Source organism: Indicator indicator, chromosome 38 (assembly GCF_027791375.1).
Source record: "Indicator indicator isolate 239-I01 chromosome 38, UM_Iind_1.1, whole genome shotgun sequence".
Taxonomy (NCBI): domain Eukaryota; kingdom Metazoa; phylum Chordata; class Aves; order Piciformes; family Indicatoridae; genus Indicator; species Indicator indicator.
In genome coordinates this window covers 2479215-2504937 of record NC_072047.1, presented here as the reverse complement: position 1 = coordinate 2504937, position 25723 = coordinate 2479215, and the positions used below count along the sequence as shown (strand labels likewise).

General features: G+C 55.7%; 1 protein-coding gene across 1 annotated transcript in view; it reads left to right on the top strand.

The window, feature by feature from the left end:
* The first annotated feature begins 4477 nt into the window (after window positions 1–4477).
* Window positions 4478–25723, top strand: part of ARHGAP25 (Rho GTPase activating protein 25) — a 30934-nt gene continuing 9688 nt past the window's right edge. The window contains exons 1-5 of the mRNA XM_054396643.1: window positions 4478–4538; window positions 12428–12624; window positions 16618–16705; window positions 17706–17822; window positions 22756–22963. Coding sequence (XP_054252618.1) covers window positions 4478–4538; window positions 12428–12624; window positions 16618–16705; window positions 17706–17822; window positions 22756–22963 — 671 coding nt within the window. The remainder of the gene's footprint in view (window positions 4539–12427; window positions 12625–16617; window positions 16706–17705; window positions 17823–22755; window positions 22964–25723) is intronic.

Genomic DNA, 25723 nt, shown 5'->3' with positions numbered 1-25723 from the left:
CCCAGGGGGGGTTGGAAGCTCTCCACACAAGGACACTCCACAACCTCTCTGGGCAGCCTGCTCCAGCCCTCCAGCACCCTCACACCAAACAACTTTCTCCTCCTCTTCAGGTGGAACCTCCTGGGTGCCACTTTGTGCCCCTTGCCCCTCGGCCTTGTTCAGAAGCTCTCCAGAGGAGGAGGCTCTGCCCCAGGGGTGCAGGCAGCAGCTGTGGTCAGGTCACAGCTTCCCAACTCGATGGGAGCTGAGGGCAGTGCTGCCTCAACTGCAGGTGAAAGATTTCCTTGGAAATGTGAAAAACTGTTGGAATTCCACATGGCAGCAATGATTGCTTCTTGTCAGCTGTTCCTCCTGACTTGCCTGGGGCTAGGGGAGCAGGACCCATCTGTTCACTCAGCAAAACAAACTATTTTTAGCTCTTGTCTGATTTTGGCTGGTTTTGACTTATCAGCTCAGCTAAAGCAACCCTTCAGCAGCCCTCTGCTTGCTTCCTGTCACACTCTGTGGGCATTTTCAGACAAATTAATCCTGCAGCAACATCAAAATACTCTGTGTTCCCTGGAGCAACCTCCAAAAGCTCCAAATCTCACCCTGTAACACACTGACCTCGGGCAGCTCCTTGCCAAGCCAGCACCATGCAGTGTTCAGCACTCCTGGGAAGCAGCAGAGTCATGGAATTGTTTGGGTTGGAAAAGCTCTCTGAGATCATCCAGGCCAAGCAGCAACCCAACACCACCATGGCAGAACAGAATCACACAATCAGCCAGGTTGGAAAAGACCTCAGAGATCATAGAATCAGTCAGGGTTGGAAGGGACCACAAGGCTCAGCCAGTTCCAACCCCCCTGCCATGCCCAGGGACACCTCACACTGGATCAGGCTGGCCAGAGCCTCATCCAGCCTGGCTGCAAACACCTCCAGGGATGGAGCCTCAACCACCTCCCTGGACAACCCATTCCAGGCTCTCACCACTCTCATGGGGAAGAACTTCCTCCTCACTTCCAGCCTGAATCTCCCCACTTCCAGCTTTATTCCATTCCCCCCAGTCCTATCACTTCCTGACACCCTCAGAAGTCCTTCCCCAGCTTTCTTGGAGCCCCCTTCAGATCTTGGAAGGCCACAAGAAGGTCACCCCAACTCTCTCAGGCTGTCTCCAGAGCAGAGCAGCTCCAGCCCTCTGCTCATCCTCCTGGCCCTTCTCTGGACACCTTCCAGCCCCTCCAGATCCTTCCTGGAACAGAGGCTCCAGAACTGTTCACAGAGCTCCAGGAGTGGTCTCAGCAGAGTGGAGCAGAGGGACAGAATCCCCTCCCTGGCCCTGCTGGCCACACTTCTCCTGCTGCAGCCCAGGCTCTGCTTGGCTCTCTGGGCTGCAAGTGCTCACTGCTGGCTCCTGCTGAGCTTCTCCTCCCCCAGCACCCCCAAGTCCCTCTCCTCAGGACTGCTCTCCAGCCAGTCCCTGCCCAGCCTGGATTTGTGCTTGGGATTGCCTCCACCCAGCTGCAGGACCTTGCCCTTGGTCTTGTTGAACCTCATGAGGTTGTCATGGGCCCAGCTCTGCAGCCTGTCCAGGTCCCTCTGGATGGATCCCTTCCCTCCAGCCTGTCCAGGTCCCTCTGGATGGATCCCTTCCCTCCAGCCTGCCCAGGTCCCTCTGGATGGATCCCTTCCCTCCAGCCTGTCCAGGTCCCTCTGGATGGATCCCTTCCCTCCAGCCTGCCCAGGTCCCTCTGGATGGATCCCTTCCCTCCAGCCTGTCCAGGTCCCTCTGGATGGATCCCTTCCCTCCAGCCTGCCCAGGTCCCTCTGGATGGATCCCTTCCCTCCAGCCTGTCCAGGTCCCTCTGGATGGATCCCTTCCCTCCAGCCTGCCCAGGTCCCTCTGGATGGATCCCTTCCCTCCAGCCTGTCCAGGTCCCTCTGGATGGATCCCTTCCCTCCAGCCTGTCCAGGTCCCTCTGGATGGATCCCTTCCCTCCAGCCTGCCCAGGTCCCTCTGGATGGATCCCTTCCCTCCAGCCTGTCCAGGTCCCTCTGGATGGATCCCTTCCCTCCAGCCTGCCCAGGTCCCTCTGGATGGATCCCTTCCCTCCAGCTCTCTGCTGCACCACACAGCTTGGTGCCATCACCAAACCTGCTGAGGGTGCACTCAATGCCTCTGTCCATGGCACCAACAAAGATATTGAACAAGCCTGGTCCCAGGACTGATCCCTGAGGGACTCCACTTGTCCCTGGCCTCCACTGGGACATGGAGCCATTGACAGCCACTCTTTGGGTGCAGCCATCAAGCCAGTTCTTTATCCATCTCATGGTCCACCCATCAAACCCATGTGTCACCAGCTTGGAGACCAGGATGTGGTGTGGAACATTTATTCTTCAATAAATTTTCCCCAAAATCTAACCTAAACCTCCCCAGGGGAGTCTTGAGGCCATTTCTTCTCATCCTATTGCTTGATCCTTGGGAGAAGAGCCCAACCCCCACCTGTCTCCAACCTCCTGTCAGGGAGTTGTAGGGAGCCAGAAGGTCTCCCCTCAGCCTCCTTTTCTCCAGATGCTGTTACTGAGAGGTCTTGAAAGGTCTATGAGAGGCTCTGAGAGTTGAGGCTGGAGAAGAGAAAGCTCCAGGGAGACCTCAGAGCAGCCTTACAGTACCTGAAGAGCTCCAGGAGAGCTGGGGAGGGACTTTGGACAAGGGTTGGAAGTGCCAGGATGAGGGAGAATGGCTTTGAGCTGGGAGAGGGGAGATTGAGAGTGGAGATGAGGAAGAAATTGTTGAGAGTGAGGCTGGGGAGAGACTGGCACAGGCTGCCCAGGGAGGCTGTGGCTGCCTCCTGCCTGGAGGTGTTCAGGGCCAGGCTGGATGAGGCCTTGAGCAACCTGGGCTGGTGGGAGGTGTCCCTGCCCATGGCAGGGGGTTGGAACTGGATGAGCTTTGAGGTCCCTTCCACCCCAACCCATTCCATGATTTCAGGCCAGGATGCACCAAGCTGCTTGCCAAAGCTTTTTGGTGCCATGGAGTCAGCTGTGGCTGTGCCTCTGGGCACAGGAGCTGGAGGTGGGCACAGCAGCTGGAGGTGGGCACAGCAGAGCCAGGGTGCACACTGGTGGCTCACTGGGGTTAATGACAGCTGAGAAATTAATTTGTCACTTCAAGCAGTGAGTGGAGCCAGCTCAGAGGTCCCCAGCTCACAAATTCCACTGTCCTGAGCCCAGAGAATGTGACAGGGTGGAAAGCAGAGCTGTGGCCACAGGGCAGCCCAGCACCTACCCAGGACTGAACCAGAGTAACCTCAGTGCCCTGCCCCAGACCCACACTGCCTGAGTCAGAGAATCCCAGGATCCAGCATGGTGGGGCTGGAAAGGAGCTCTGGAGCTCATCCAGTCCAACCCCCCTGCTCCAGCAGGGCACCCACAGCAGCTTGCCCAGGGGCACAGTGCCCAGGGGGGGTTGGAAGCTCTCCACACAAGGACACTCCACAACCTCTCTGGGCAGCCTGCTCCAGCCCTCCAGCACCCTCACAACAAACAACTTTCTCCTCATGGTCAAATAGAACCTCCTGGGTGCCACTTTGTGCCCCTTGCCCCTTGTGCTGTCCCTGGGCACCACTGAGCAGAGTCTGGCCCCAGCCTCTTGCCCCCCACAGCTCCTTTAGCTCTTGCTGAGCATTGCTCAGCTGCCCTCTGGGGCTGCTCTTCTGCAGGCTCTCAGCCCCAGGGCTCTCAGCCTTTGCTCCTCCCAGAGCTGCTCCAGGCCCCTCAGCAGCTTCCCAGCCTGCCCTGAACTCTCTGCAGTATTTCTCTGTCTCCCTTTCCTCCAAGAGCAGCCTCACTCCATCCCCATTTTCTTGCTGTTCCAAGGTAGGTGTAGCAACCTTCCCTCAGCTGTGGGCACCATTCAGCAGCTGCAGTACCAAAGTGCAGGGGAGCCTCCTGCCAGCCCTGGCATGCCTTGGAGCACGCAGGGGCAGCCCCCTGCAGCCTTTGCCCGTGGCCAGCACAACTCTGCTGCTGCCGAGCAAAACGTTTCCCGAAACTGAGTGCTGGGCTGTGTCCCTCAGTGAGTGATTTCCTAGCACCCAAGGGCCCCAAGGGCAGGCTCCCACTTCCTCAAATGCTGCCAGCAGTGCCTGGGGAGCAGCCCTGCCCCTGCTGCAGGCTGGGGCCAGGCTGCTGCGGCTGCTGGTGCCCCAGAGGGGGTAGCCAGAGGGGGGCAAAGCAGGCAGCATCACCTCGGTGTGCTGGGGGAAGCAGGAGGAGAGCTTTGCAGCAAAGCAGGGCAGGAAAGTACTTTTATGGGGTTGCTCACAGTTGCTCTCGGAGGAGGAGGAGGAAGTAGGTTGGCAAATCAGCCCTCCCCCAGCCGCTGCTCTCGTCGGGGGGATCACACCCCGGGCGTGGGACCACCAGAGCCTGGTGACAGCTCAGCTCCTGAGCAAGGCCTGCTTGAGAAATCAGCACCACAGCCCCTCCTGACCCAGAATGTCCCTCAAGCTGCCCCGGAACTGGGACTTCAACCTGAGGATGGATGCTGCAAAAATAGGTACTGTGAGCTTCCCCTGCCCCCTCTGCCCCGCTGCAGCCTGCCAGGGGCTGAGCCCAGCTCTGCTCCCAGCACAGCCCAGACCCAAACCTGCTCCTGGCCTCCGTGGGGGCACCTGGGGGGACCCCATGTTCTGCTTTCAGATGTCAGATGGTTTGCAAATGATTTGCAAGAGATTTGTGAGGCTGCTGGGGGCTGCTGGGCTGCAGCTCTGTGACTGAGCAGCAGCTGCCTCAGTGGGATGGGGATGAGGGGGGGACTTGGCAGCCTGGGGGGACCTGGCAGCCTGGGGGGGACCTGGCGGCCTGTGGCTGCTGCCCACCCTGAATCCAGCTCTGTGGGGATTTAAAGCCCAAGGGCTCATTCTGCTGGTGCCAGCCTTGCAGGAGGTGAAGTGCAGGCTGAGAGGTGGATGGAGCAGAGCAGTGCGGGCTGCAGGAAGCAGTCTTGCTCTTGCTCTTGCTCAGGTTCCTTCACCCACCCCAGTGTCACTGCCTTCCTCTCACCACTGCTGGAGAGCCTCCTGACACCCATGCTGGGCTCTGTGCTGTGGGAACAGCTTTGCTGTCTGGCTTCCTGCCTCTGCCCAGCCCTGCACAGCTCTCCTCTGCCATGGGATCCATCTCCAGCACGGAAACCACTTGAGCACAGCTCTGGGAAGGAGTCAGGGATCACTACAGAGGGGCCAAGCACCATGGCAGAGCCCATGTCTGCCTTTGGCTTGAGCAACCAGGAGGGGATTTGGGGGGTGGTTGAGGAAGGGGTGCAGGAGCCTGGCCTTGTGCAGGCACTGGGGTTAAAAGCCCTTCCCTGGTCCTGCAGCTGCTGCCAGCACAGGGCCAAGGCACCACTGGCAGTTTGGTTTCTCCCTGCAGCAGGGGTTTGGCCAAGATGCTCTCTGCAGTGCTGAGCTCCTCCTCCCTGCAAGCTTGTCCTGGCTGAGGTCTTTTCTAAGGCAGTTTGGACTCTGAAGCTGCTTGCCCTGGGGGTGGCCAAACCACTCCCTCCACACAGGGCCCCAGGTGAAGCACTGCTGCTCTGTGCTGGCCACTGCTGGGGCTGGGCCCTGCAATGCACAGCCATGTGCAGGATGAGACCTCAGATGGTGCAGAAACTTGCAGGTGGGCAGAGGTCTCTGTGCCATCTCCTGCACTCACCAGCTTGCAGGGCAGCAGTGGAGAAATCCACACAGAGTTACTGCAGAAGCCTCCTGGGTCTCTCCATTGCTCATTCTTAGAGAAGGCTCCCAGGAGACCTCCTGTAGCCTTCCAGGATCTGAAGGGGGCTACAAGAAAGCTGGGGAGGGACTTTTTAGGGACTAAAAAGACTAGAAATGGTAGATTCAGATTGGATGTTAGGAAGAAACTCTTCCCCAGGAGGGTGGTGAGAGACTGGCACAGGTTGCCCAGGGAGGTGGTGGAAGCCTCATCCCTGGAGGTTTTTGCAGCCAGGCTGGAGGTGGCTGTGAGCAACCTGCTGTGGTGTGAGGTGTCCCTGCCCATGCAGGGGGGTTGGGACTGGCTGAGCCTTGAGGTCCCTTCCAGCCCTGACAATTCTCTGATTCTATGAATTAATCTATTTTTTTTTGTGTGTGGAGCAGTTGGTAAATTCCATTGGTAGGTGAGGAAAAAAAGAAGAGCAGGGGACCCCGAGCCTGCTGGGAAGCAGAAGGGGTGGAGAGAGGACAGAATCACACAGGATCACAGAATGCATTGGCTTGGAGGGGAGCCTTGAAGGTCACCTTGTCCAAACCCCCTGCTGACTGCAGGGAGCCCTCCAGCTGGAGCAGGCTGCTCAGGGCCACATCAGGTTTGACCTTGAACGTCTCCAGCCATGGGGCCTGAACCACATCCCTGGGCAGCCTGTCCCAGGACACAAGCTTGCACCTGTGTTGGTACCAGGAGCTGCTTTTTGCCAAGAGGATCTGCTGGTGGTGGCATTCTGGGGGCTCCGCAGCCCCTCAGCTGTGTGTGCAGAGAGCTCAGTGTGGGGCCTCAGCCTGGGGCATGGAAACTCCTCAAGCTTCAGCGTTCCTGGGTGCAGGGACCAGCTGCTGCTGCAGGGAGGTGACTTGTGGAAAAAGGTTGGAAATGAGTCACCACCACCCTCACTGCCTGCTCCTGGCTTCAGGACACTTCCTCCTCCTCATTCCTAGCCAGGACAGTGTGTGAGCTCCAGGACAGTGTGTGAGCTCCAGGACAGTGTGTGTGAGCTCCAGGACAGTGTGTGAGCTCCAGGACAGTGTGTGAGCTCCAGGACAGTGTGTGTGAGCTCCAGGACAGTGTGTGTGAGCTCCAGGACAGTGTGTGAGCTGGCAGTCCATGAGCTCCAGGACAGTGTGTGAGCTCCAGGACAGTGTGTGTGAGCTCCAGGACAGTGTGTGTGAGCTCCAGGACAGTGTGTGAGCTCCAGGACAGTCCATGAGCTCCAGGACAGTGTGTGTGAGCTCCAGGACAGTGTGTGTGAGCTCCAGGACAGTGTGTGAGCTCCAGGACAGTGTGTGTGAGCTCCAGGACAGTGTGTGAGCTCCAGGACAGTGTGTGAGCTCCAGGACAGTCCATGAGCTCCAGGACAGTGTGTGAGCTCCAGGACAGTGTGTGTGAGCTCCAGGACAGTGTGTGTGAGCTCCAGGACAGTGTGTGAGCTCCAGGACAGTGTGTGTGAGCTCCAGGACAGTGTGTGTGAGCTCCAGGACAGTGTGTGAGCTCCAGGACAGTGTGTGTGAGCTCCAGGACAGTGTGTGAGCTCCAGGACAGTGTGTGAGCTCCAGGACAGTGTGTGTGAGCTCCAGGACAGTGTGTGAGCTCCAGGACAGTTTGTGAGCTCCAGGACAGTGTGTGTGAGCTCCAGGACAGTGTGTGTGAGCTCCAGGACAGTGTGTGAGCTCCAGGACAGTGTGTGTGAGCTCCAGGACAGTGTGTGTGAGCTCCAGGACAGTGTGTGTGAGCTCCAGGACAGTGTGTGAGCTCCAGGACAGTGTGTGTGAGCTCCAGGACAGTGTGTGAGCTCCAGGACAGTGTGGTGAGTGTGTGAGCTCCAGGACAGTGTGTGTGAGCTCCAGGACAGTGTGTGAGCTCCAGGACAGTGTGTGTGAGCTCCAGGACAGTGTGTGAGCTCCAGGACAGTGTGTGAGCTCCAGGACAGTGTGTGTGAGCTCCAGGACAGTGTGTGTGAGCTCCAGGACAGTCCGTGAGCTCCAGGACAGTGTGTGAGCTCCAGGACAGTGTGTGAGCTCCAGGACAGTCCATGAGCTCCAGGACAGTGTGTGAGCTCCAGGACAGTGTGTGAGCTCCAGGACAGTCCATGAGCTCCAGGACAGTGTGTGTGAGCTCCAGGACAGTGTGTGAGCTCCAGGACAGTTTGTGAGCTCCAGGACAGTGTGTGTGAGCTCCAGGACAGTTTGTGTGAGCTCCAGGACATTCCATGAGCTCCAGGACAGTGTGTGAGCTCCAGGACAGTGTGTGTGAGCTCCAGGACAGTGTGTGTGAGCTCCAGGACAGTGTGTGTGAGCTGAGAATCCATGGGCTCCAGGACAGTGTGTGAGCTCCAGGACAGTGTGTGTGCTCCAGGACAGTGTGTGAGCTCCAGGAGAATCCATGGGCTCCAGGACAGTGCCTGGGCTCCAGGACAGTCCATGGGCTCCAGGACAGAGTGTGGGCTCCTGTGTGCTTCCTCATGCTGAGAAAAATGCAAAGCTGTTTGCCAAGGAAAGAGCAAATGGCAGCTGCAGATTTCTCTGCACTTTTGCTTTTAATGCTGTTCAGTGCAAGCACTCAAAGGCCTCCTGCAGGGCAGGGCCACGGGGATCCTATCATGGAACCATAAAGTCATGGAATGGGCTGGGGTGGAAGGGACCTCAAAGTTCATCCAGCTCCAACCCCCTGCCATGGGCAGGGACACCTCCCACCAGCCCAGGCTGCTCAGGGCCTCATCCAGCCTGGCCCTGAACACCTCCAGGCAGGAGGCAGCCACAGCCTCCCTGGGCAACCTGTGCCAGTCTCTCCCCACCCTCACTGCAAACAATTTCTTCCTCATCTCCACTCTCAGTCTCCTCTCTCCCAGCTCAAAGCCATTCTCCCTCATCCTGGCACTCCCAGCCCTTGTCCCAAGTCCCTCCCCAGCTCTCCTGGAGCCCCTTCAGGTACTGCAAGGCTGCTCTGAGGTCTCCCTGGAGCCTTCTCCTCTCCAGCCTGAACAGCCCCAACTCTCCCAGCCTGGCCCCACAGGGGAGGTTCTGCAGCCTCTGCTCATCTTGGTGGCCTCCTCTGGACCCTCTCCAGCAGCTCCAGAGCCTTCTTGTGCTGGGGGCCCAGAGCTGGAGGCAGTGCTGCAGGTGGGGTCTGAGCAGAGCAGAGCAGAGGGCAGAATCCCCTCCCTGTGCTGCTCTCCTCCTGCTCTGGATGCAGCTCAGCACTCAGCTGGCTCTGGGCTGCAATGGGATGCCAGGGAAGGCTTTTGCTTTAAGATGAAGATTTGGGGCAGGAGCCTGTGTTGATGTGGATACTTCAGTGAGACCTGATGCAATCCATCCTGCAAGTCACTCTGACGGGGCTCCTCTTTAGGGGCAGCAGGACACAGGTACCCTGCTGTGGTCCCCAAGGCTGGAGGAAGAGTGAGGATGCTTTGGAGGAAACAGCTTCAGAGGTGGTTACTGCAGGAAACACTTCAGAGGCCACCACATTTGCTCTTAGTGTCTCTCTCCTGCCCTGTGAGAGTGGTGAGGAAGAGCAGGGATGTGAGAGTGTGGCAGGGATGTGTTGGTGAAGGAGATGGCTGCAAGTGCCTGGACCACCCTGGGGAGAGTCAAGGACAAAGCTTCACCCCCACCTCACATAAAACTTTCAGTTGGCTTTCAGTTGGCCACTGCAGCTGAGCCTGACCTGCTCCTGGCCACTGCAGACAGAAGCTTGGAAAAGTGGCAAGGGAGGAGCCACAGCCTTGGCAGCTTTGGTTTTGTGCATGCAGACAACTTTCCGTGGGGCAAAAATAGTTCAGCTGCCTGCAAAGCCAAAGGCCACACACAGCTCCCTCCCCACACCCCCCACGAGCCCTGTGGTGGGGATGAGGCTGGGGAGTGCTCATGAGCTGGGAAGGACCCTGCAGACAGCACACCTGGACAGCACTGAGCATGGGAGAAAGCCTCTAGGCTGGTTGGCAGTCAGTGCCCATGAGCCAGCAGTGCCCAGGGGGCCAAGCAGGCCAATGGCATCCTGGCTTGGGTCAGAAGCAGGGTGGGCAGCAGGGCCAGGAGGTGCCCATCCCCCTGTGCTCAGCACTGGGGAGGCCACACCTGGAGTGCTGTGCTCAGCTCTGGGACCCTCCCTGCAGGAAGGACATTGAGGGGCTGGAGCCTGTCCAGAGAAGGGCAATGAGGCTGGAGAAGGGCCTGGAGCCCCTGGGCTAGAGGAGGGCTGAGGGAGCTGGGGGTGTTCAGGCTGGAGAGGAGGAGGCTGAGGGAGACCTCATTGCTCTCTCCAGCTCCCTGAAGGGAGGTTGGGGTGAGGAGGGGACAGCCTCTGCTCCTTGGTGGCTAACAGGAGCAGAGGAAATGGTTCCAAGCTGCACCAGGGGAGGCTCAAGGCTGGAGATCAGGAAATATTTCCTCACTGGAAGGGTTCTCAGACACTGGAATGCTCTGCCCAGGGCAGTGCTGGAGGCACCATCCCTGGGGGTGTTCCAGCAGTGTGGAGCTGGTGCTTAGGGACATGGTTTGGTGGTGACCCTGCAGTGCTGGCTGGAGGGTAGGACTGGATGAGCTTGGAGGTCTCTTCCCACCAGATCTATTCTGTGATTCTGTGTGGCCTTAGATGAACCCAAAGTGCAGGCAGAGCTGTCACATGCAGAGGGAAAACTCTATCCCCAGAGGTGTTCAAAAGCCTGGTAGGTGTGGTGCTTGGGGATATGGCTTAGTGGTGGACTTGGCAGAGCAGGGTTAATGTTAGGACTCAATGATTGTAGAGTCCTAGGATGGCTTTAGATGGAAGGGACCTCAAAGCTCATCCAGTTCCAACCCCCTGCCATGGGCTGAGACACCTCCCACCAGCTCTGGTTGCTCAAAGCCTCATCCAGGGATGAAGCATCCACAACCTCCCTGGGCAACCTGGTCCAGGGTCTCATCACCCTCCTAGTAGAGACCTTCCTAATGTCTAACTGAAATTAGTTCATGAAGGACTTTTCCAACCCGAATGATTCTATGGCTCTGTAACACAGCAAAAATCAGGCAGGCAGCTGGGAGGTGGCCCTGGTAGTGCTGCCTCCTGCAGAGGAGAGCAGCTCTGGAGCCAGTCCTCTGGGGATTTGCTCTTTGGCCATGGGCTGTGATGTCTCCAGAGCAAAGCCTTCATGCTGGGCAGGCAGCACCCTGCCCTCAGCAGCCTCTAAACTCCTGGTGGCTGCTCCATCCCTGCAGATCTTTCCCCAGAGGTCCTCCTCCCTGAGGAACTGGCAGCAGCCACCAGACATGAAGGAACACAACCCATGGAGGGCAGCAGTGCTGCTGGGGAGCACTTTGCTCAGGATCACTTTGCTGAGGATCACTGATAGTGGAATGCTTTGGCAAAGGGCAAAGCAGCTGCCCAGAGCTCGAGGTGCACTTTGGAAACCCCATTTTGGTTTTCCCAGCAGGGCAATCCCCAGTGCCAGGATCCTGCAGGGCAGCTGGCTGGTAAATCCCTCTGGAAAGTCCTTGCTTGCAGCCTCTGCAAGGGAGCATCCCATGGCAGGGCTCCCTGAGGTACCAGCAGCATCCTCACTCTGCTTTGCAGGCTGCTTTTGTATTCCCAATCCTTTTGGGGATTTTGGGAAGGGATCTGCAGCCCTGTGACAGGCTTGTAGGGGAGAGGTGAGCTCAGGCTGCCCTGCCAGAGCCTGGCTCCAGAGGTCACAGGCAGAATGCAGCTGGGTTTCTGTTCCTCTGAAGCAGCTGCCAGCTGCTCTGTGCTGATGGCAAAATCCCCTCTGGGCTCCTGCTCCTGGGGGTGTCTGAGCAATAGGAACCTCCACTGAGAACACCTAAACCCATGGAACTGGTGAGGTTGGAAGAGGCCTTTGAGATCACCCAGTCCAGCACTCACCTGGAGCTCACAGTCCCAGCACTGCTGCTGAGCCACTCCCAGGCCAGTGGCACCACTGGGACTGATCTGTATGATGAAAGGAGGTTGTAGGGGGGGTTGGGCTCTTCTCCCAAGGAACAGGGCAAGAGGAAATGGCCTCAGGTTGCACCAGGGGAGGGTTAGGTTGGAGATGAGGAAAATTTCTTTGCTGCAGGAGTGGTCAAGGACTGGAACAGGCTGCCCAGGGAGGTGGTGGACTCCTTATCCCTGGAGGTGTTCCAGAGCCCTGTGGCCATGGCACTTGGGGCCATGGTTTGGTGGCCATGGTGGGGTTGGCCTGGATGAGCTCAGAGAGCTTCTCCAACCCAACCAAGTCTGTGATTCTATGATGCAAAGAGGGGACAGGGGACACTGCACTGCCCAGCTGCTCAGTCCACACTGGCACTGTGCCTTCCCCTTGGAGACTTTCCAGTCCCATTGTGTGAGAACTGCTGCCCTGGGAACACCAGAGACAGAAACACCCAGCACAGCCCTCCCAGTCCAAACCTCCACGGCCACTGCTATCTCTGCTGCAGGCTGGGTGGGTGATGGGTGTGAAAAAAAACACAGCCTGCCATTCAAAACAAACCACACCAACCCCACCAGAGTGAGGATTTTCTTCTCCCTTGCAAGACAATGACTCCCACGCAGGAAAAAGGAAGCAGAGAGCGACAGATACTGCACAGCCACTTCCGAGCCCAGCCGAGCGCCGCAGAGGGGCCGGGAGCTGCGCAGCCTGACCCAGCCCTGGGGGAGCAGGCTCTCAGCCTCCCCTCTCTGCCTCTCTCTCCTTGGCAGCTCGCTCCAGGAGCGTGATGAGCGGGGAGGCGGCGGGCGGCGGGCGGGCGGCGTCCCCCGGGCCGCCGGAGCGGCCGCTGAAGCTGGGCTGGCTGAAGAAGCAGCGCTCGATCGTCAAGAACTGGCAGCAGAGGTACTTCGTGCTGAAGGGACAGCAGCTCTACTACTACAAGGACGAGGATGAGGTCAAACCGCAGGTAGGATGAAGCTGCTGGGCTGTGCTGCTCCTCAGTCTGCCCTTCTGGCAGCCCTTGTTGGGTGGGATGGGTCTCGTGTGGGGTATCAAAGCTCTCTGCCTCTGGGGGTTGGTCTCTTCTCTTCTGGAAGAGGGCAAGAGGAAGTAGCCTCAAGTTGCTCCAGGAGAGGTTTAGGTTGGCCATGAGGAACAATTTCTTTCCCAAAAGGGTTGTCAAACCTGGCCCAGGCTGTCCAGGGCAGAGGTGGAGTCCCCATCCCTGGAGGGGTTTCAAAGCCCTGGAGATGTGGTGCTGAGGGCCATGGGCTGGTGGTGCCCTGGCAGTGCTGGGTTCAGGATTGGGTTCTGTGCTCTTAAAGGACTCCTCCAACCAAAACCATTCTGTGACTGTGGTTCTGTGAGATGTCCTGGTCAGGAGCTACATCTATGAACTTACATTAAGTACCTGCAAGTCCCTCTGTGCCCAAGCAATTTGGCACTAGGAATAAACCAACTGGTTACCAGCTGGAAAGCTGCTGCCATCCTGCCCAGGAACAGGAGGGTGTGGAGAAGAGGAGCTGGGTACAGCACCCTTGCTGTGCTGGCAGGGGCAGCAGTGTGTGCACAAGAGCATGCAACCTTTGAGAGAGGTTCCAGCCATGGCCTTGGTGGGAAAGGCTGTTCCAGGATGCTTTTAGGAAAGAGCAAGCAGGACTTTCAGCACAGCCTGGCAGGGAGGATCTGCCCAGGACAGACCTCACTGCAGGGCTGGGGGCTGGGCAGATGACAGCAAAGGGCAGCTGCTTCCTTAGGGCTTCTTGAGGGCAGCTGCAGGAACAAGGAAAGGAAATCTCTCCCTGTGGCCTCTGGGTCTGCATCTCAGCCCAGCTTCATCCTTTGCAGAAGGCTCAGTGGTGCAGATGCAGTTGGTGTTCATCAGCTGCCACCCTGATCCACCCCCAAAGAACCAAAGGAACTCTGCTCTGCTGCCTTTTCCTCTAGGCTTGGAGTCTGCTTTGTGAGCACTCCAGGAGGGCACAAGGTGCACCCAGCCCTTTGCTCAGCACAGGACTGGGATCACCTGGGCATGATTTAAACATCTGCAGCCCTCCAGGTTGCAACAATCCTCTGCATGAATCATTTCTCAGGAGGTCCATTGTAGTGCACCTGCCAGGAAGAATCCAGGTTGTTTTCCCAGTTTATCTGGACAACTTCTTTAGTTTTTCAACCATTTTCTCCACATTAGAACTTCCTTTTTTTTTTTTTTTTTTTAAAGTATCTTTTCCTTGTTTTCTGACATTTCAGGAAAATGTCCTCCCTTGCTGGAAAAGTCACTCTCTGGGCCATGTGTTACTGGTGGCAAAACTAACCTTAAGATAGGAAATGCTCATGAGGGGAAGGTGATCAATAGATCCTTGGAACATGATCAGTAGATCCTTGGAAGGTGATCAGTAGATCTTTGGAAAGTGATCAATAGATCCTTGGAAGGTGATCAAGAGATCCTTGGAAGGGGATCAGTAGATCCTTGAAGTCAAAGCAGGCTGCTGAGCCTTATGGCTTCCAGGTCCTATTTCTGGCTTTGCTTCATTTCAGTGGTCCTGGGAGGAGCCACCCCCTGGTTGCAAAGGGGATGTAGAAACAGAAAGTGCCCTCAAAAGCTGCTCAGAGTGCTTTGGGCAGCTCTTGCTGTGACCCTGATGCACCACCCTGGGTTATTTACCCCTGTGCTGGGGACTGGTGAGGCTGCATCTTGAGTGCTGGGTTTGGTTTTGGTCTCCTCACTACAGGAAGGACATTGAAGGCTGGAGCAGGGCCAGAGAAGGGCAAGGAAGCTGGTGAGGGGTCTTGAACACAAGTCCTGTGAGGAGCAGCTGAGGGAGCTGGGGATGTTCAGCCTGGAGAAAAGGAGGCTGAGGGGAGACCTTCTGGTTCTCTACAACTCCCTGAAAGGAGGTTGAAGCCAGGTGGGGCTTGGTCTCTTCTCCCAGGTAATAAAAAGCAAATGGCCTCAAGTTGCCCCAGGGGAGGTTTAAGTTGGATTTTAGGAAAAATTTATTTACTCAAAGGGTCATCAGGCACTGGCCTAGGCTGCCCAGGGAGATGGTGGAGTCCACGTTCCTGGAGGTGGTTAAAAGCCATTTGGATGAGGAGCTCAGGGACATGGTCTAACAGCTGTGTGCAGGGAGATGTTAGGTTCTGGTGGGATTTGATGATCTTAAGCTCATTTCCAGCCAGGCCAGTCTGTGATTTCATGATTTCAAGCCTCTCTCTGATCCCATCAATCCCAGCTGATACAGCTGCAGCTGAGGCTTGCGGGTACTGATGATCCTTGCTGCTCACAGGAACCCCATGGCTTTCAGGAGGCTGAAATCCCTGAGAAACTTCGTGTCTGTGGCACACCCCCAAGTTCTATTGCACACCCCCAAGTTCTGTAGCACAGCACCAGTTTCTGTGGCACAGCTTCAATTTCTGTGGCACAGCCTCAATTTCTGTGGCACAGCTCTAACTTCTGTGGCACAGACTCAATTTCTGTGGCACAGCCTCAACTTTTGTGGCACAGCCTCAATTTCTATTCCACACCCCCAATTTCTGTGGCACACCCCCAGTTTCTGTGGCACACCCCCAATTTCTGTGGCACACCCCCAGTTTCTGTGCCATTTCCTGCCCCCAGAGGCCCCTGGTGCTGACTCACCTCTGCCTGCTCAGCCCCCACCCTCCCTCCAGCGGGGACTCAGCTGCCCACATTTGCCTCAGCAGTTGGGGAAAGGAAGGTCCAAGGGAAATGGCTGTTTCCCTCTTTGCAGTTTTATTTCCCTTCCCTTTTCTTCTGTTTCTTTACTCCTTTCCTGCCAACTTTGGGTTTGGTTTCTGGGTGTGAGTGATGCTGTGTTCAGGGAACAGTTTTCCTGCCAAGTCCCTTCCCTTTTGTACTTTCTTCTTCCACTCCCAATAGGAGTTAAAAAAAAACCAAACATGAAAACCCAACAAAACATGAGAAGGGAGGGAAAAAAGGAAAGAGCAAAGTAACCAGAATCACCTCCCTAGAAAAAGTGATCTCTAAGAAGTGTCCCTGATTGTTTGAAGAGGCATTTCTAGCACACACATGTTTATATAGACGGAGGCCACCAGCTCCTACAACCTGTTTGAAAGGATTTTGCTCCTCATGGTAGCGTTGGCCTGGGAGAGATGGACATGGATGTATCCTGGGGTGCAGCAAGAAATGTGCAGCCAGCAGGGCTGGGGAGGTTCTCCTGCCCCTCTGCTCTGCCCTGCTGAGACCACAGCTCCAATCCTGTGCCTGGTTCTGGGCTCCCCAGTTCCAGAGAGACAGAGACCTGCTGGAGAGAGTCCAAGGGAGAGCCAGGAGGATGATTTGGGGACTTGAGCATCTCCCCTGTGAAGGGAGACTGAGAGCCCTGAGGCTGTTTAGTCTGGAGAAGAGAAGACTGAGAGGGATCTGATCAATGTCTATCAATAGCTGAGGGGTGGGAGCAAGGGGAGGAGGCCAAACTCTTTTGGGTGGAGCACAGTGATAAGACAAGGAACAGCAGGGACAAGCTTGAACAGAGAAGATTTCACCTCAATATGAGGAGAAACTTCTTTGGTGTGAGGGTGCTGGAGGCCTGGAGCAGGCTGCCCAGGGAGATTGTGGAGTCTCCTTGTGTGGACACATTTAAAACCCACCTGGATGCATTCCTGTGCAGACTGCCCTGGGTGCCCCTGCTCTGACAGGGAGGTTGGACTGGATGATCTCTGGAGGGCTCTTCCAATCTCTAATGTACTGTGAGACTGTGATATTCCTTTTCCCTGAATACCTGTTGTATTTCTGTATCTTTTTGTAAATAGCATTCATATTTAACCTCCAATTCTGTGCAAGAGTTTTTCTTTGCCTCCCTTGGGGGTGAAATACCTTGCTGTCTTTTTGCCCTGGGCAGCTTGTGGCTCAAACCAAGGACACTTCCAATGTGTAACACTCGGTGATTCTGTGTGCACCTCCTGCTCTGCTTTGTCCTAGGGCTGCCTGTCTCTCCAGGGAAGCACCATCAAGGAAGTGGTCAGCAGCCCTGAGGAAGGAGGGAAATTTATCTTCGAGATCATCCCAGGTGAGTGTCCTTCACTCTTCCTTGTTGCACACTTTTAGGTTGGACTCTTCACCCCAAATCATTCAGGCAAGAGGTTCTGGTAGTCCTTCTGCTCCCACTTCTATTCAAGGTCTCCACAGCAGCTGAAAATGAATGTCCTGCTTTCAGTATTCACAGGTCAGGGCTGGAGGAGGTCCATGTCCCATGTGGAGAAGCTTTGCCAAGGTGCAACATTGATCAGTTTCTGTTCCTTTCTTGCAGACCTTCAAAGGTCTGTAGAAAGGAACAGAAATGTGAGTGCTGCTTTATTTCATAGCTATCCAGCCAGGACTGGGGAAGCTTGGAGCCAAAGGCATTAAGCAAAGGAAATGTTGTGGTTTAGAGTGAGACAGATTGCTCCTTTGCTCCAAAAAATAGGGGCAAAAGAAAACCAAACTGTTCACACAAAGGATTGGATAGGATGGAAAGTTTAAATGGAAAGGCTACAACAGCACAAAGCATGGAAAATACACCTGGGCTTAACACAGAAGCTCATTAAGCCAAAGCTTCACTCAAACCTCCCTTTAAACCAAGCTAACAAACCCAAGCTTTTATGCCCCACTCCCTGCCAAGCCTCTCCACTCTCCACACCATTGTGATGCAGCTAAAATTTAGCTTGGCAGCTCCAGGCCCCAGTTAAGCTGCTCCAGGTCCCAATTAAGCTGCTCCAGGCCTAATTGGCAGCATGGCCAAGGCTGAACTCCAGATCTCAACTCCCCTGCAAGGAGATAACAGCACACATGTCCTCCTGGGAGCAGGGAGGGAGGGGATAAAGGGAATAAAACTGATTCTGCAACCAGTTTTATAGGGATGCAGGACTCATGGGTATGAAATACAGTTCTGGTCCACCTCCTGGGCACTCTGGACCTTCAGGAGGTCTGCAACATTGAAGCACCCAGCCTGAAACTGCCTCAGAAAACAAGAATGTGTCTTTTCTCCTCCACCCCTCTCCATAAATGACAGCTGACTGGTTTATTTGCAGGAGTCTCTGGAGATCACAACTGGGCAGGGCAGGACACCTGTGTGCTCATGGCTAGCACCCAGTCGGAGATGGAGGAGTGGGTTAAATCCATCCGGCGAGCGCTGGGGTCCTCCGGAGGTAAAGGGGAGCAGGGGCAGCCCTCAGGGAGGTGATTTCCCATCACCTGCTGGGCTGCTGGGCTTCTGTGTGAGGATTTGAAAGCTGGGCTCACCAATCCTTCAAAGCAGCAGGCAGAGCTGGAACGTGGCTGTAGCTTCTGGCATCTTAGAAACCCACTCCTAGCCCAGCCCCCCGAGGTGCTGGGTTTGCACGGAGCGTGAGCAAGGCTGTGGTGGTTTGGCCCTGGCTGGGGGCCAAATGCCCCCCAAAAGCCACTCCATCACTCCCCCAACACAGCAGAGTTAAGGAAATGGCAGCCAAGCATGGAGGAAGATTTCTGGGCTGATTTCAACCTATTTTGGGAACTTCCTCTTTGACTTCTTGACCCCAGAAAACTGTTCTGAAAACAGTTGAAAACAACTCATCCTCAGGGATACAGCAGTGAAAAATCCTGCCTTTCACCTGCCACTTTCCACCCTTTGCTTTTCTTCCTCAACCCAGCCCTCCTGCCCCTTTTTCTTGGTGAACTGCCTTGGCCAGGCAATCACCCTCCTGAAACAGGATCCTTGCTTCCATCCCCCTCAGGCATGGATTTGTGCCATCAGAAAATTGTGGTCATAGAATGGCTCAGGTTGGAAGGGACCTCAGAGCTCCCCTGCTCCAAGCTCCCCACCATGGGCAGGGACACCTCTCAGCCAGCCTCAGCTGCTCAAGGCCTCATCCAGCCTGGCCCTCAACACCTCCAGGAACACAGCCTCCCTGGGCAGCCTGTGCCAGACTCTCACCACCCTCACACTCAACAACTTCTTCCTCATCTCCACTCTAACCCTGCTCTCCCTCAGCTTCAAACCATTTCCCCTTGGCCTGTCTCCAGACACCCTCAGGAAAAGTTCCTCTGCAGCCATCCTGGAGGATCCCTTCAGGTGAGGGAAGTATAAAACATGAATGGAGCTGAAAGGAGCATACAGTAAATTTGCCACCACAGGTGAAGTCTGCAAAGAAACCTGCAAAGGTCATTCCAGCTGCTGTTCCTATAAGGATGAACCCTGTTAGATCCACCCATGAATAAGGCTGGGAGTCTCTTCAGCTCTTTTCCAAAGGAGCTGGATGGTTCTCTTGAGCCTCTCCTCTCTCACCTGGTTTTAAAAGACTCTAAGATCATTGAGTCCAAGCACAACCCAGTCTGTCCCTGCACACAGCTGTTAGACCATGGCCCTCAGCATCTCATCCAAACAGCTTTTAAACACCTCCAGGGATGGTGACTCCACCACCTACCTGGGCAGCCTGGGCCAGTGCCTGATGACCCTTTGGGTGAAGAAATTTCTCCTAATATCCAACCTAAACCTCCCTTGGGGCAACTTGAGGCCATTTCATCTCATCCTGTCACTTATTACCTGGGAGAAGAGACCAACCCCAACTCACTGCAACCTTCTTTCAGGGAGCTGTAGAGAGCCAGAAGCCTCCCTTCAGCCTCCTTTTCTCCAGGCTGAACAACCTCAGATCCCTCAGCTGCTCCTCACAGGACCTGTGCTCAAAACTCCTCACCTCCCACCATGCTTTGCCCTGAACATTGATATAATTTTGCAGGGTTGAAGCCCTTGAGCTGTACAGATGAGCATGATGGGGATCTGGTGTTCCTCCCACAGCTCCTGTGTCAGTATCAGTTACAGCAGCTTAGAGGCAAGCAGACTCTGCTCACCTGAGCTCCTTCACTCTGACCCTGCCTAGGCACAGGGAAGCACCTGTCAAGGCTCAGGGCTGGGCTGGCCACCAGATGAGTGACAGATGAAGCCCTGTCCCTTCCTAAAGGGAAGAGAAAGGGAGTAAGGGAGAGAGACTGGTGGAGTGGGAAAGGAAACTAGAATTGCTTTAATTCAAATGAGAATGATGAGATACAAGATACAAAGCCAGTATCAAACCCAGCCCCTGGTGGCAATGTTATCACCTTTGTCACCACTGATGCTGGAGGTGGGCACAGGGGAAGTCCCAGACAAGACTCAGCAGCAAATGGGAGCTGGCTTCAGAAGCAGGATTCTGGAATTGGATTAAGAAACACACAGATCAGGATCAAAGTCCTCTGGGACACCACTCATTGGAGAAGAGTCTTGACCCTGGTGATCACTCATCTTGATACTGAATATGGCAGGAAGCAGCTCCAAGGAGAAGGACCTGGGAGTGCAGGAGGAAAACAAGGTGCCCTGGTGGGCAAGAAAGTTCCAGAGACTGGGAACTGCTGGAGAGAGTCCAGGGCAGGCTGGGAAGCTGCTGAGGGGCCTGGAGCAGCTCTGGGAGGAGCAAAGGCTGAGAGCCCTGGGGCTGAGAGCCTGCAGAAGAGCAGCCCCAGAGGGGAGCTGAGCAATGCTCAGCAAGAGCTAAAGGAGCTGTGGGGGGCAAGAGGCTGGGGCCAGACTCTGCTCACTGGTGCCCAGGGACAGCACAAGGGGCAAGGGGCACAGACTGGCACCCAGGAGGTTCCACTTGAAGATGGGGAGAAACATCCTGTTATCAGGTGATAGAAGAAGAGGAAATGGCCTGAAATTGTGCCAGAGGAAGGTTAGGCTGGAGATGAAGGAAAATGTCTTTGCTGCAAGAGTGGTCAGGGATTGGCACAGGCTGCCCAGGGAGGTGGTGGAGTCCCCATCCCTGGAGGTGTTCCAGAAATCTGTGGCCATGGCAGCTGGGGCCATGGTATAGTGACCATGGTGATCTCTGAGGTCTTTTCCAACTGAAACAGTTCTACCATTCCATGATTCTAAATCTGGCAGCCTTCAGTAAGCAATTCCTGATCAGCTCCCAAAGCCTCAGAGAGGGGGAGGAAAATCTCTTTGTTTTTCCTGTGCACAGTGGCAGTTCACAGTCCCTGTTCAGAATTCTGAGTCATAAATGCCAAAGCCCTGGGACCAGGCAGGTGCTGACAGGCCCAGTGGCTCCAGAGCAGTGTTGAGTTGTAGTTTCCTGGTCTGAAAATGCAAAGGAATTATTTCAGCCTTCAGAGCAGGACCTGAACACATCACAGGCACTGCTGGGGCCAAAGTATGGTAGAGGACCATAGGACCCTTTGCCATTAGTATCCCAGAGCCAGTTGGGATTTGTCTGCTCTCACCATGCCTCAGGCTCTGAGGAGGAAGTGCTGGGATGCAGGCTGCTGCCTCCCCACCTTGGAGCTCTCCTGCTGCTGTGAGTTCAGGAGGACAAAGCCCTTGCTCCGGAGGAGAGGTAGCAGCAGTGCTGTGGGCTGGGGGGGTCTGCAGGGGGGTGGGAGAGGGGAGGGAGCAAAAGAGCAACTAAATCAGTGAGGCTTCCAGCTCCAAACCTCTGCAAGGCTGCTTTCCTTATCTCCTGGTGGTCTCCTGGGCTTTCCTTCTCTGGAACTTGCCTTCTGCTGAGCTGACCTTCTGCTGAGCTGACCTTCTGCTGAGCTCACCTTCTCTGAAGCTCACCTTCTCCTGAGCTCATCTTCTCCTGAGCTCATCTTCTCTGGAGCTCACCTTCTCCTGAGCTCATCTTCTCCTGAGCTGACCTTCTCTGAGATGACCTTCTCTGAGCTGACCTTCTCCTGAGCTCACCTTCTCTGAGCTGACCTTCTCCTGAGCTGACCTTCTCCTGAGCTGACCTTCTCCTGAGCTGACCTTCTCCTGAGCTGACCTTCTCCTGAGCTGACCTTCTCCTGAGCTGACCTTCTCCTGAGCTCACCTTCTGCTGAGCTGACCTTCTGCTGAGCTGACCTTCTGCTGAGCTGACCTTCTGCTGAGCTGACCTTCTCCTGAGCTGACCTTCTGCTGAGCTGACCTTCTGCTGAGCTGACCTTCTGCTGAGCTCACCTTCTCCGGAGCTCACCTTCTCCGGAGCTCACCTTCTCCGGAGCTCACCTTCTCCCCCTGAGCCCTCCCATCAGCCTTTCTGCTGTTCCTGTCTCCCTCTCAGTCTGTGCCCTGCTCCAAGGCAGGCAAGAGGCTTGGCAAAACCCACAGATCACTGCTTGCCTTTAGTATTTTGAGAACTGTTAATTGTCTCTACAACTCTCTGAAAGGAGGTGGGGTGGGGGTTGGTCTCCTCTCCCTAGAATCAACTGACAGGACAAGAGGAAGTGGCCTCAGGTTGAACCAGAGGAAGGTTTAGGTTGGACATTAGGAGAAACTTCTTCACTAAAGGTTTCTCACAGACTGGAATAGGCTACTCAAGGAGGTGGCTGAATCTCCATCCTTGGAGGTTTTTCAGAGCCACAGAGATGTGGTGCTGAGGGCCATGGTTTAGTCCAAGCCTAGGTAGAGACAGAGAATGGTTGGAGTGGATGATCTCAAAGGTCTTTTCCAACCAAAATGATTCTGTGACTCTGTGATATGGAAGGGGAGCAGGGTTTCACTCCGCTGTGATTTCTTTGGACAAGGGCTGGAGCAGCTCTGCTGTGAGCACAGGCTGAGGGAGCTGGGGGTGTGCAGCCTGGAGAGGAGAAGGCTTCAGGGGGACCTCAGAGCTGCCTGCCAGGACCTGAAGGGATCCTGCAGGAAGGCTGCAGAGAGACTTTTCATGAGGGTGTCCAGAGCCAGGCCAAGGGGGAATGGTTTGAAGCTGAGGCAGAGCAGGGTTAGAGTGGAGCTGAGGAAGAAGTTGTTGAGTGTGAGGGTGGTGAGAGTCTGGCACAGGCTGCCCAGGGAGGCTGTGGCTGCCTCCTGCCTGGGGGTGTTGAAGGCCAGGCTGGATGAGGCCCTGAGCAGCTGAGTCTGGCTGAGAGGTGTCCCTCCTTGTGGCAGAAGGGTTGGAGGAGATGAGCTCTGAAGTCCCTTCCAGCCTGAGCCACTCATTCTCTGATTCTGTGGAGTTTGGCTTTCTGGTTTGCAGACTCCTTGTGCCTCCTGTGCTGCCATGAAGCAGCCCCTGCTGGGCCTTTTGCCCCTGCTGCCTCCAACCAGGCTTTCTTTGTGCTCCTCTGACCTCTCTGTCCTTTCCCCAGCGGTGTTCGGCCACAGCCTGGCAGAGACCATGGCGTACGAGCAGAGGTTTGGGCAGCAGCAGGTGCCCCTCGTGGTGCAGAAGTGTGCAGAGTTCCTGCGGGCGCAGGGGCTGGCCGAGGAGGGCATCTTCCGCCTGCCCGGCCAGGACTCGCTGGTGAAGCAGCTGCGGGAGGCTTTCGACGCCGGCGAGAGGCCTTCCTTCCACAGGTAATGCTGACCCCCTCCTGCCCACCCCCAGGGCTCAGCTGGGGTGGACCTCAAAGGTCACCCAGTGCCAGCCCCCTGCCATGGCAGGGACAACTAGAGCTCTGTCCCCACAGTGTTCAGCTAAGGCTTAAGCATCATCCCCCCCAAAACTGAAATCACTGAAAAATCATCTCCCAAAGCAGCAGCCAAAATCCCTGCCCAGCTCCAGCTGCTGCATTTCCCTTCTTAGACTGCTCGGAGAGCCCAGAATCACAGAATTATAGAGTGGCTCAGGTTGGAAGGGACCTCAGAGCTCATCTCCTCCAACCCTCTGCCATGCCCAGGGACACCTCTCAGCCAGACTCAGCTGCTCAGAGCCTCATCCAGCCTGGCCCTGAGCACCCCCAGGCAGGAGGCAGCCACAGCCTCCCTGGGCAGCCTGTGCCAGACTCTCACCACCCTCACACTCAACAACTTCTTCCTCAGCTCCACTCTAACCCTGCTCTGCCTCAGCCTCAAACCATTCCCCCTTGGCCTGTCCATACACACCCTTGTGAAGAGCTCTTCCCCAGCAATCCTGTAGCATCCTTCAGGTACTGGAAGGCAGCTCTAAGGTCTTCTCCAGGCTGCACACCCCCAGCTCCCTCAGCCTGTGCTCACAGCAGAGCTGCTCCAGCTTCCTCAGCTCCACTCTAACCCTGCTCTGCCTCAGCCTCAAACCATTCCCCCTTGGCCTGTCCATACACACCCTTGTGAAGAGCTCTTCCCCAGCAATCCTGTAGCATCCTTCAGGTACTGGAAGGCAGCTCTAAGGTCTTCTCCAGGCTGCACACCCCCAGCTCCCTCAGCCTGTGCTCACAGCAGAGTTGCTCCAGCTTCCTCAGCTCCACTCTAACCCTGCTCTGCCTCAGCTCCAAACCATTCCCCCTTGGCCTGGCTCTAGACTCCCTCAGGAAAGTCTCTCTGCAGCCTTCCTGCAGGATCCCTTCAGCTACCGTCAGTCAGCACTAATGTCCCCCTGGAGTCTTCTCCTCTCCAGTCTAAATAATGATAATGGTTGGACTTCATGCTCTAGAAGGTTTTATCTGACCATAGTGACTCTGTGAACCCCCTCACAGCATGAGGTGAAGTCACTCAGCCCTTAAAATGACAAAGTCTTTGTGGGATCCAACTTCTCTGGCAAGGATGAGGAAGGAAATTGGCAGTTTGAGACGCAGTGTGGAGCAGAGCAGACTCTCTACCCCCCTGAGAGCCCAGCAGAGCCCCACGGGAAATGTGGACACTACAGAAGGGCTTGACAAGGAAGAGAGGTTTCAGCAGGAAGCCCAGGTGCAGGCAAGAGCAAGATCAGAGGGCACTGAGATGAGATTCATGGAAATAAAGGGAAGCTCCCCAGCTCTCCTGGAGCCCTTCAGGTACTGCAAGGCTGCTCCAAGGTCTCCCTGAAGCCTTCTCCTCTCCAGCCTGAACAGCCCCAACTCTCCCAGCCTGGCCCCACAGGGGAGGTTCTGCAGCCTCTGCTCATCTTGGTTGCCTCCTCTGGACCCTCTCCAGCAGCTCCAGAGCCTTCTTGTGCTGGGGGCCCAGAGCTGGAGGCAGTGCTGCAGGTGGGGTCTGAGCAGAGCAGAGGGCAGAATCCCCTCCCTGTGCTGCTCTCTCCCTGCTCTGGATGCAGCTCAGCACTCAGCTGGCTCTGGGCTGCCAGGGACCATTGCTGGCTCCTGGGCAGTTTGTCACCAACTGACACCCCCAAGGCCTTCTCCTTGAGGCTCCTCTGGAGTATTGGTAGGCCTTACAAAAACACAGCTCTGGTAAAATTCCTCCATGGTTTTGTGCTCTTTTTTTTAAAAAAAAAGGGAAAAAAAAAAAAAAAGCAAAGCCCAACCAGGCCTAAAAATAGCTGACCTGGGTGGGTTCTGTTCAAAGTTCATAACAGTTTAGCAACTTCAAGGTAGGTCAAATCAGAGGCTTGGGGTCTTGACAGTGTCCTTTTGACATAATGTAAACTCCATGGTGTGCAAAGCTGCAAACATCTGTCCCAGCAGAGCAGCTTCAGTAATTGCTGTTCATCTGAACTGCCCCAGGCAGCTTCTCCAGCTCCTGCCTGGGGACTGGTGCCAAACACGTGAGCCCCAGACAAGAGCTGCATGCAGGGCCTCAGGAGTCAAACATAGGCTGGGAAAGCTCAGCCTGGGTGTGAACATGGAGGACCTGCCAACCTATCTCCACCAGGCACTGATTTTACATTTCTTATCTTGGGGTGCCCTGCAGATTCCCCCCCAGCTTGCTATGTCCTCCCTATTTCTCTCTCTCTCTCTCCTGCATCTATACACAGAGCTAAAATACAACCCATGCTTCCCAGGAGCTGGGCTTTACAGAATCCCAGCATGGTCTGGTTCAAGGGAATCATCCAGCTCAACTCCACTCCTAAAGCAGGGCACCCACAGCAGCTTGCCCAGGAGCACAATGCCCAGGGGGGGTTGGAAGCTCTCCACACAAGGACACTCCACAACCTCTCTGGGCAGCCTGCTCCAGCCCTCCAGCATTTTATACCAAACAGCTTTCTCCTCCTCTTCAGGTGGAACCTCCTGGGTGCCACTTTGTGCCCCTTGCCCCTTGTGCTGTCCCTGGGCACCAGTGAGCAGAGTCTGGCTCCAGCCTCTTGCCCCCCACAGCTCCTTTAGCTCTTGCTGAGCATTGCTCAGCTCCCCTCTGGGGCTGCTCTTCTGCAGGCTCTCAGCCCCAGGGCTCTCAGCCTTTGCTCCTCCCAGAGCTGCTCCA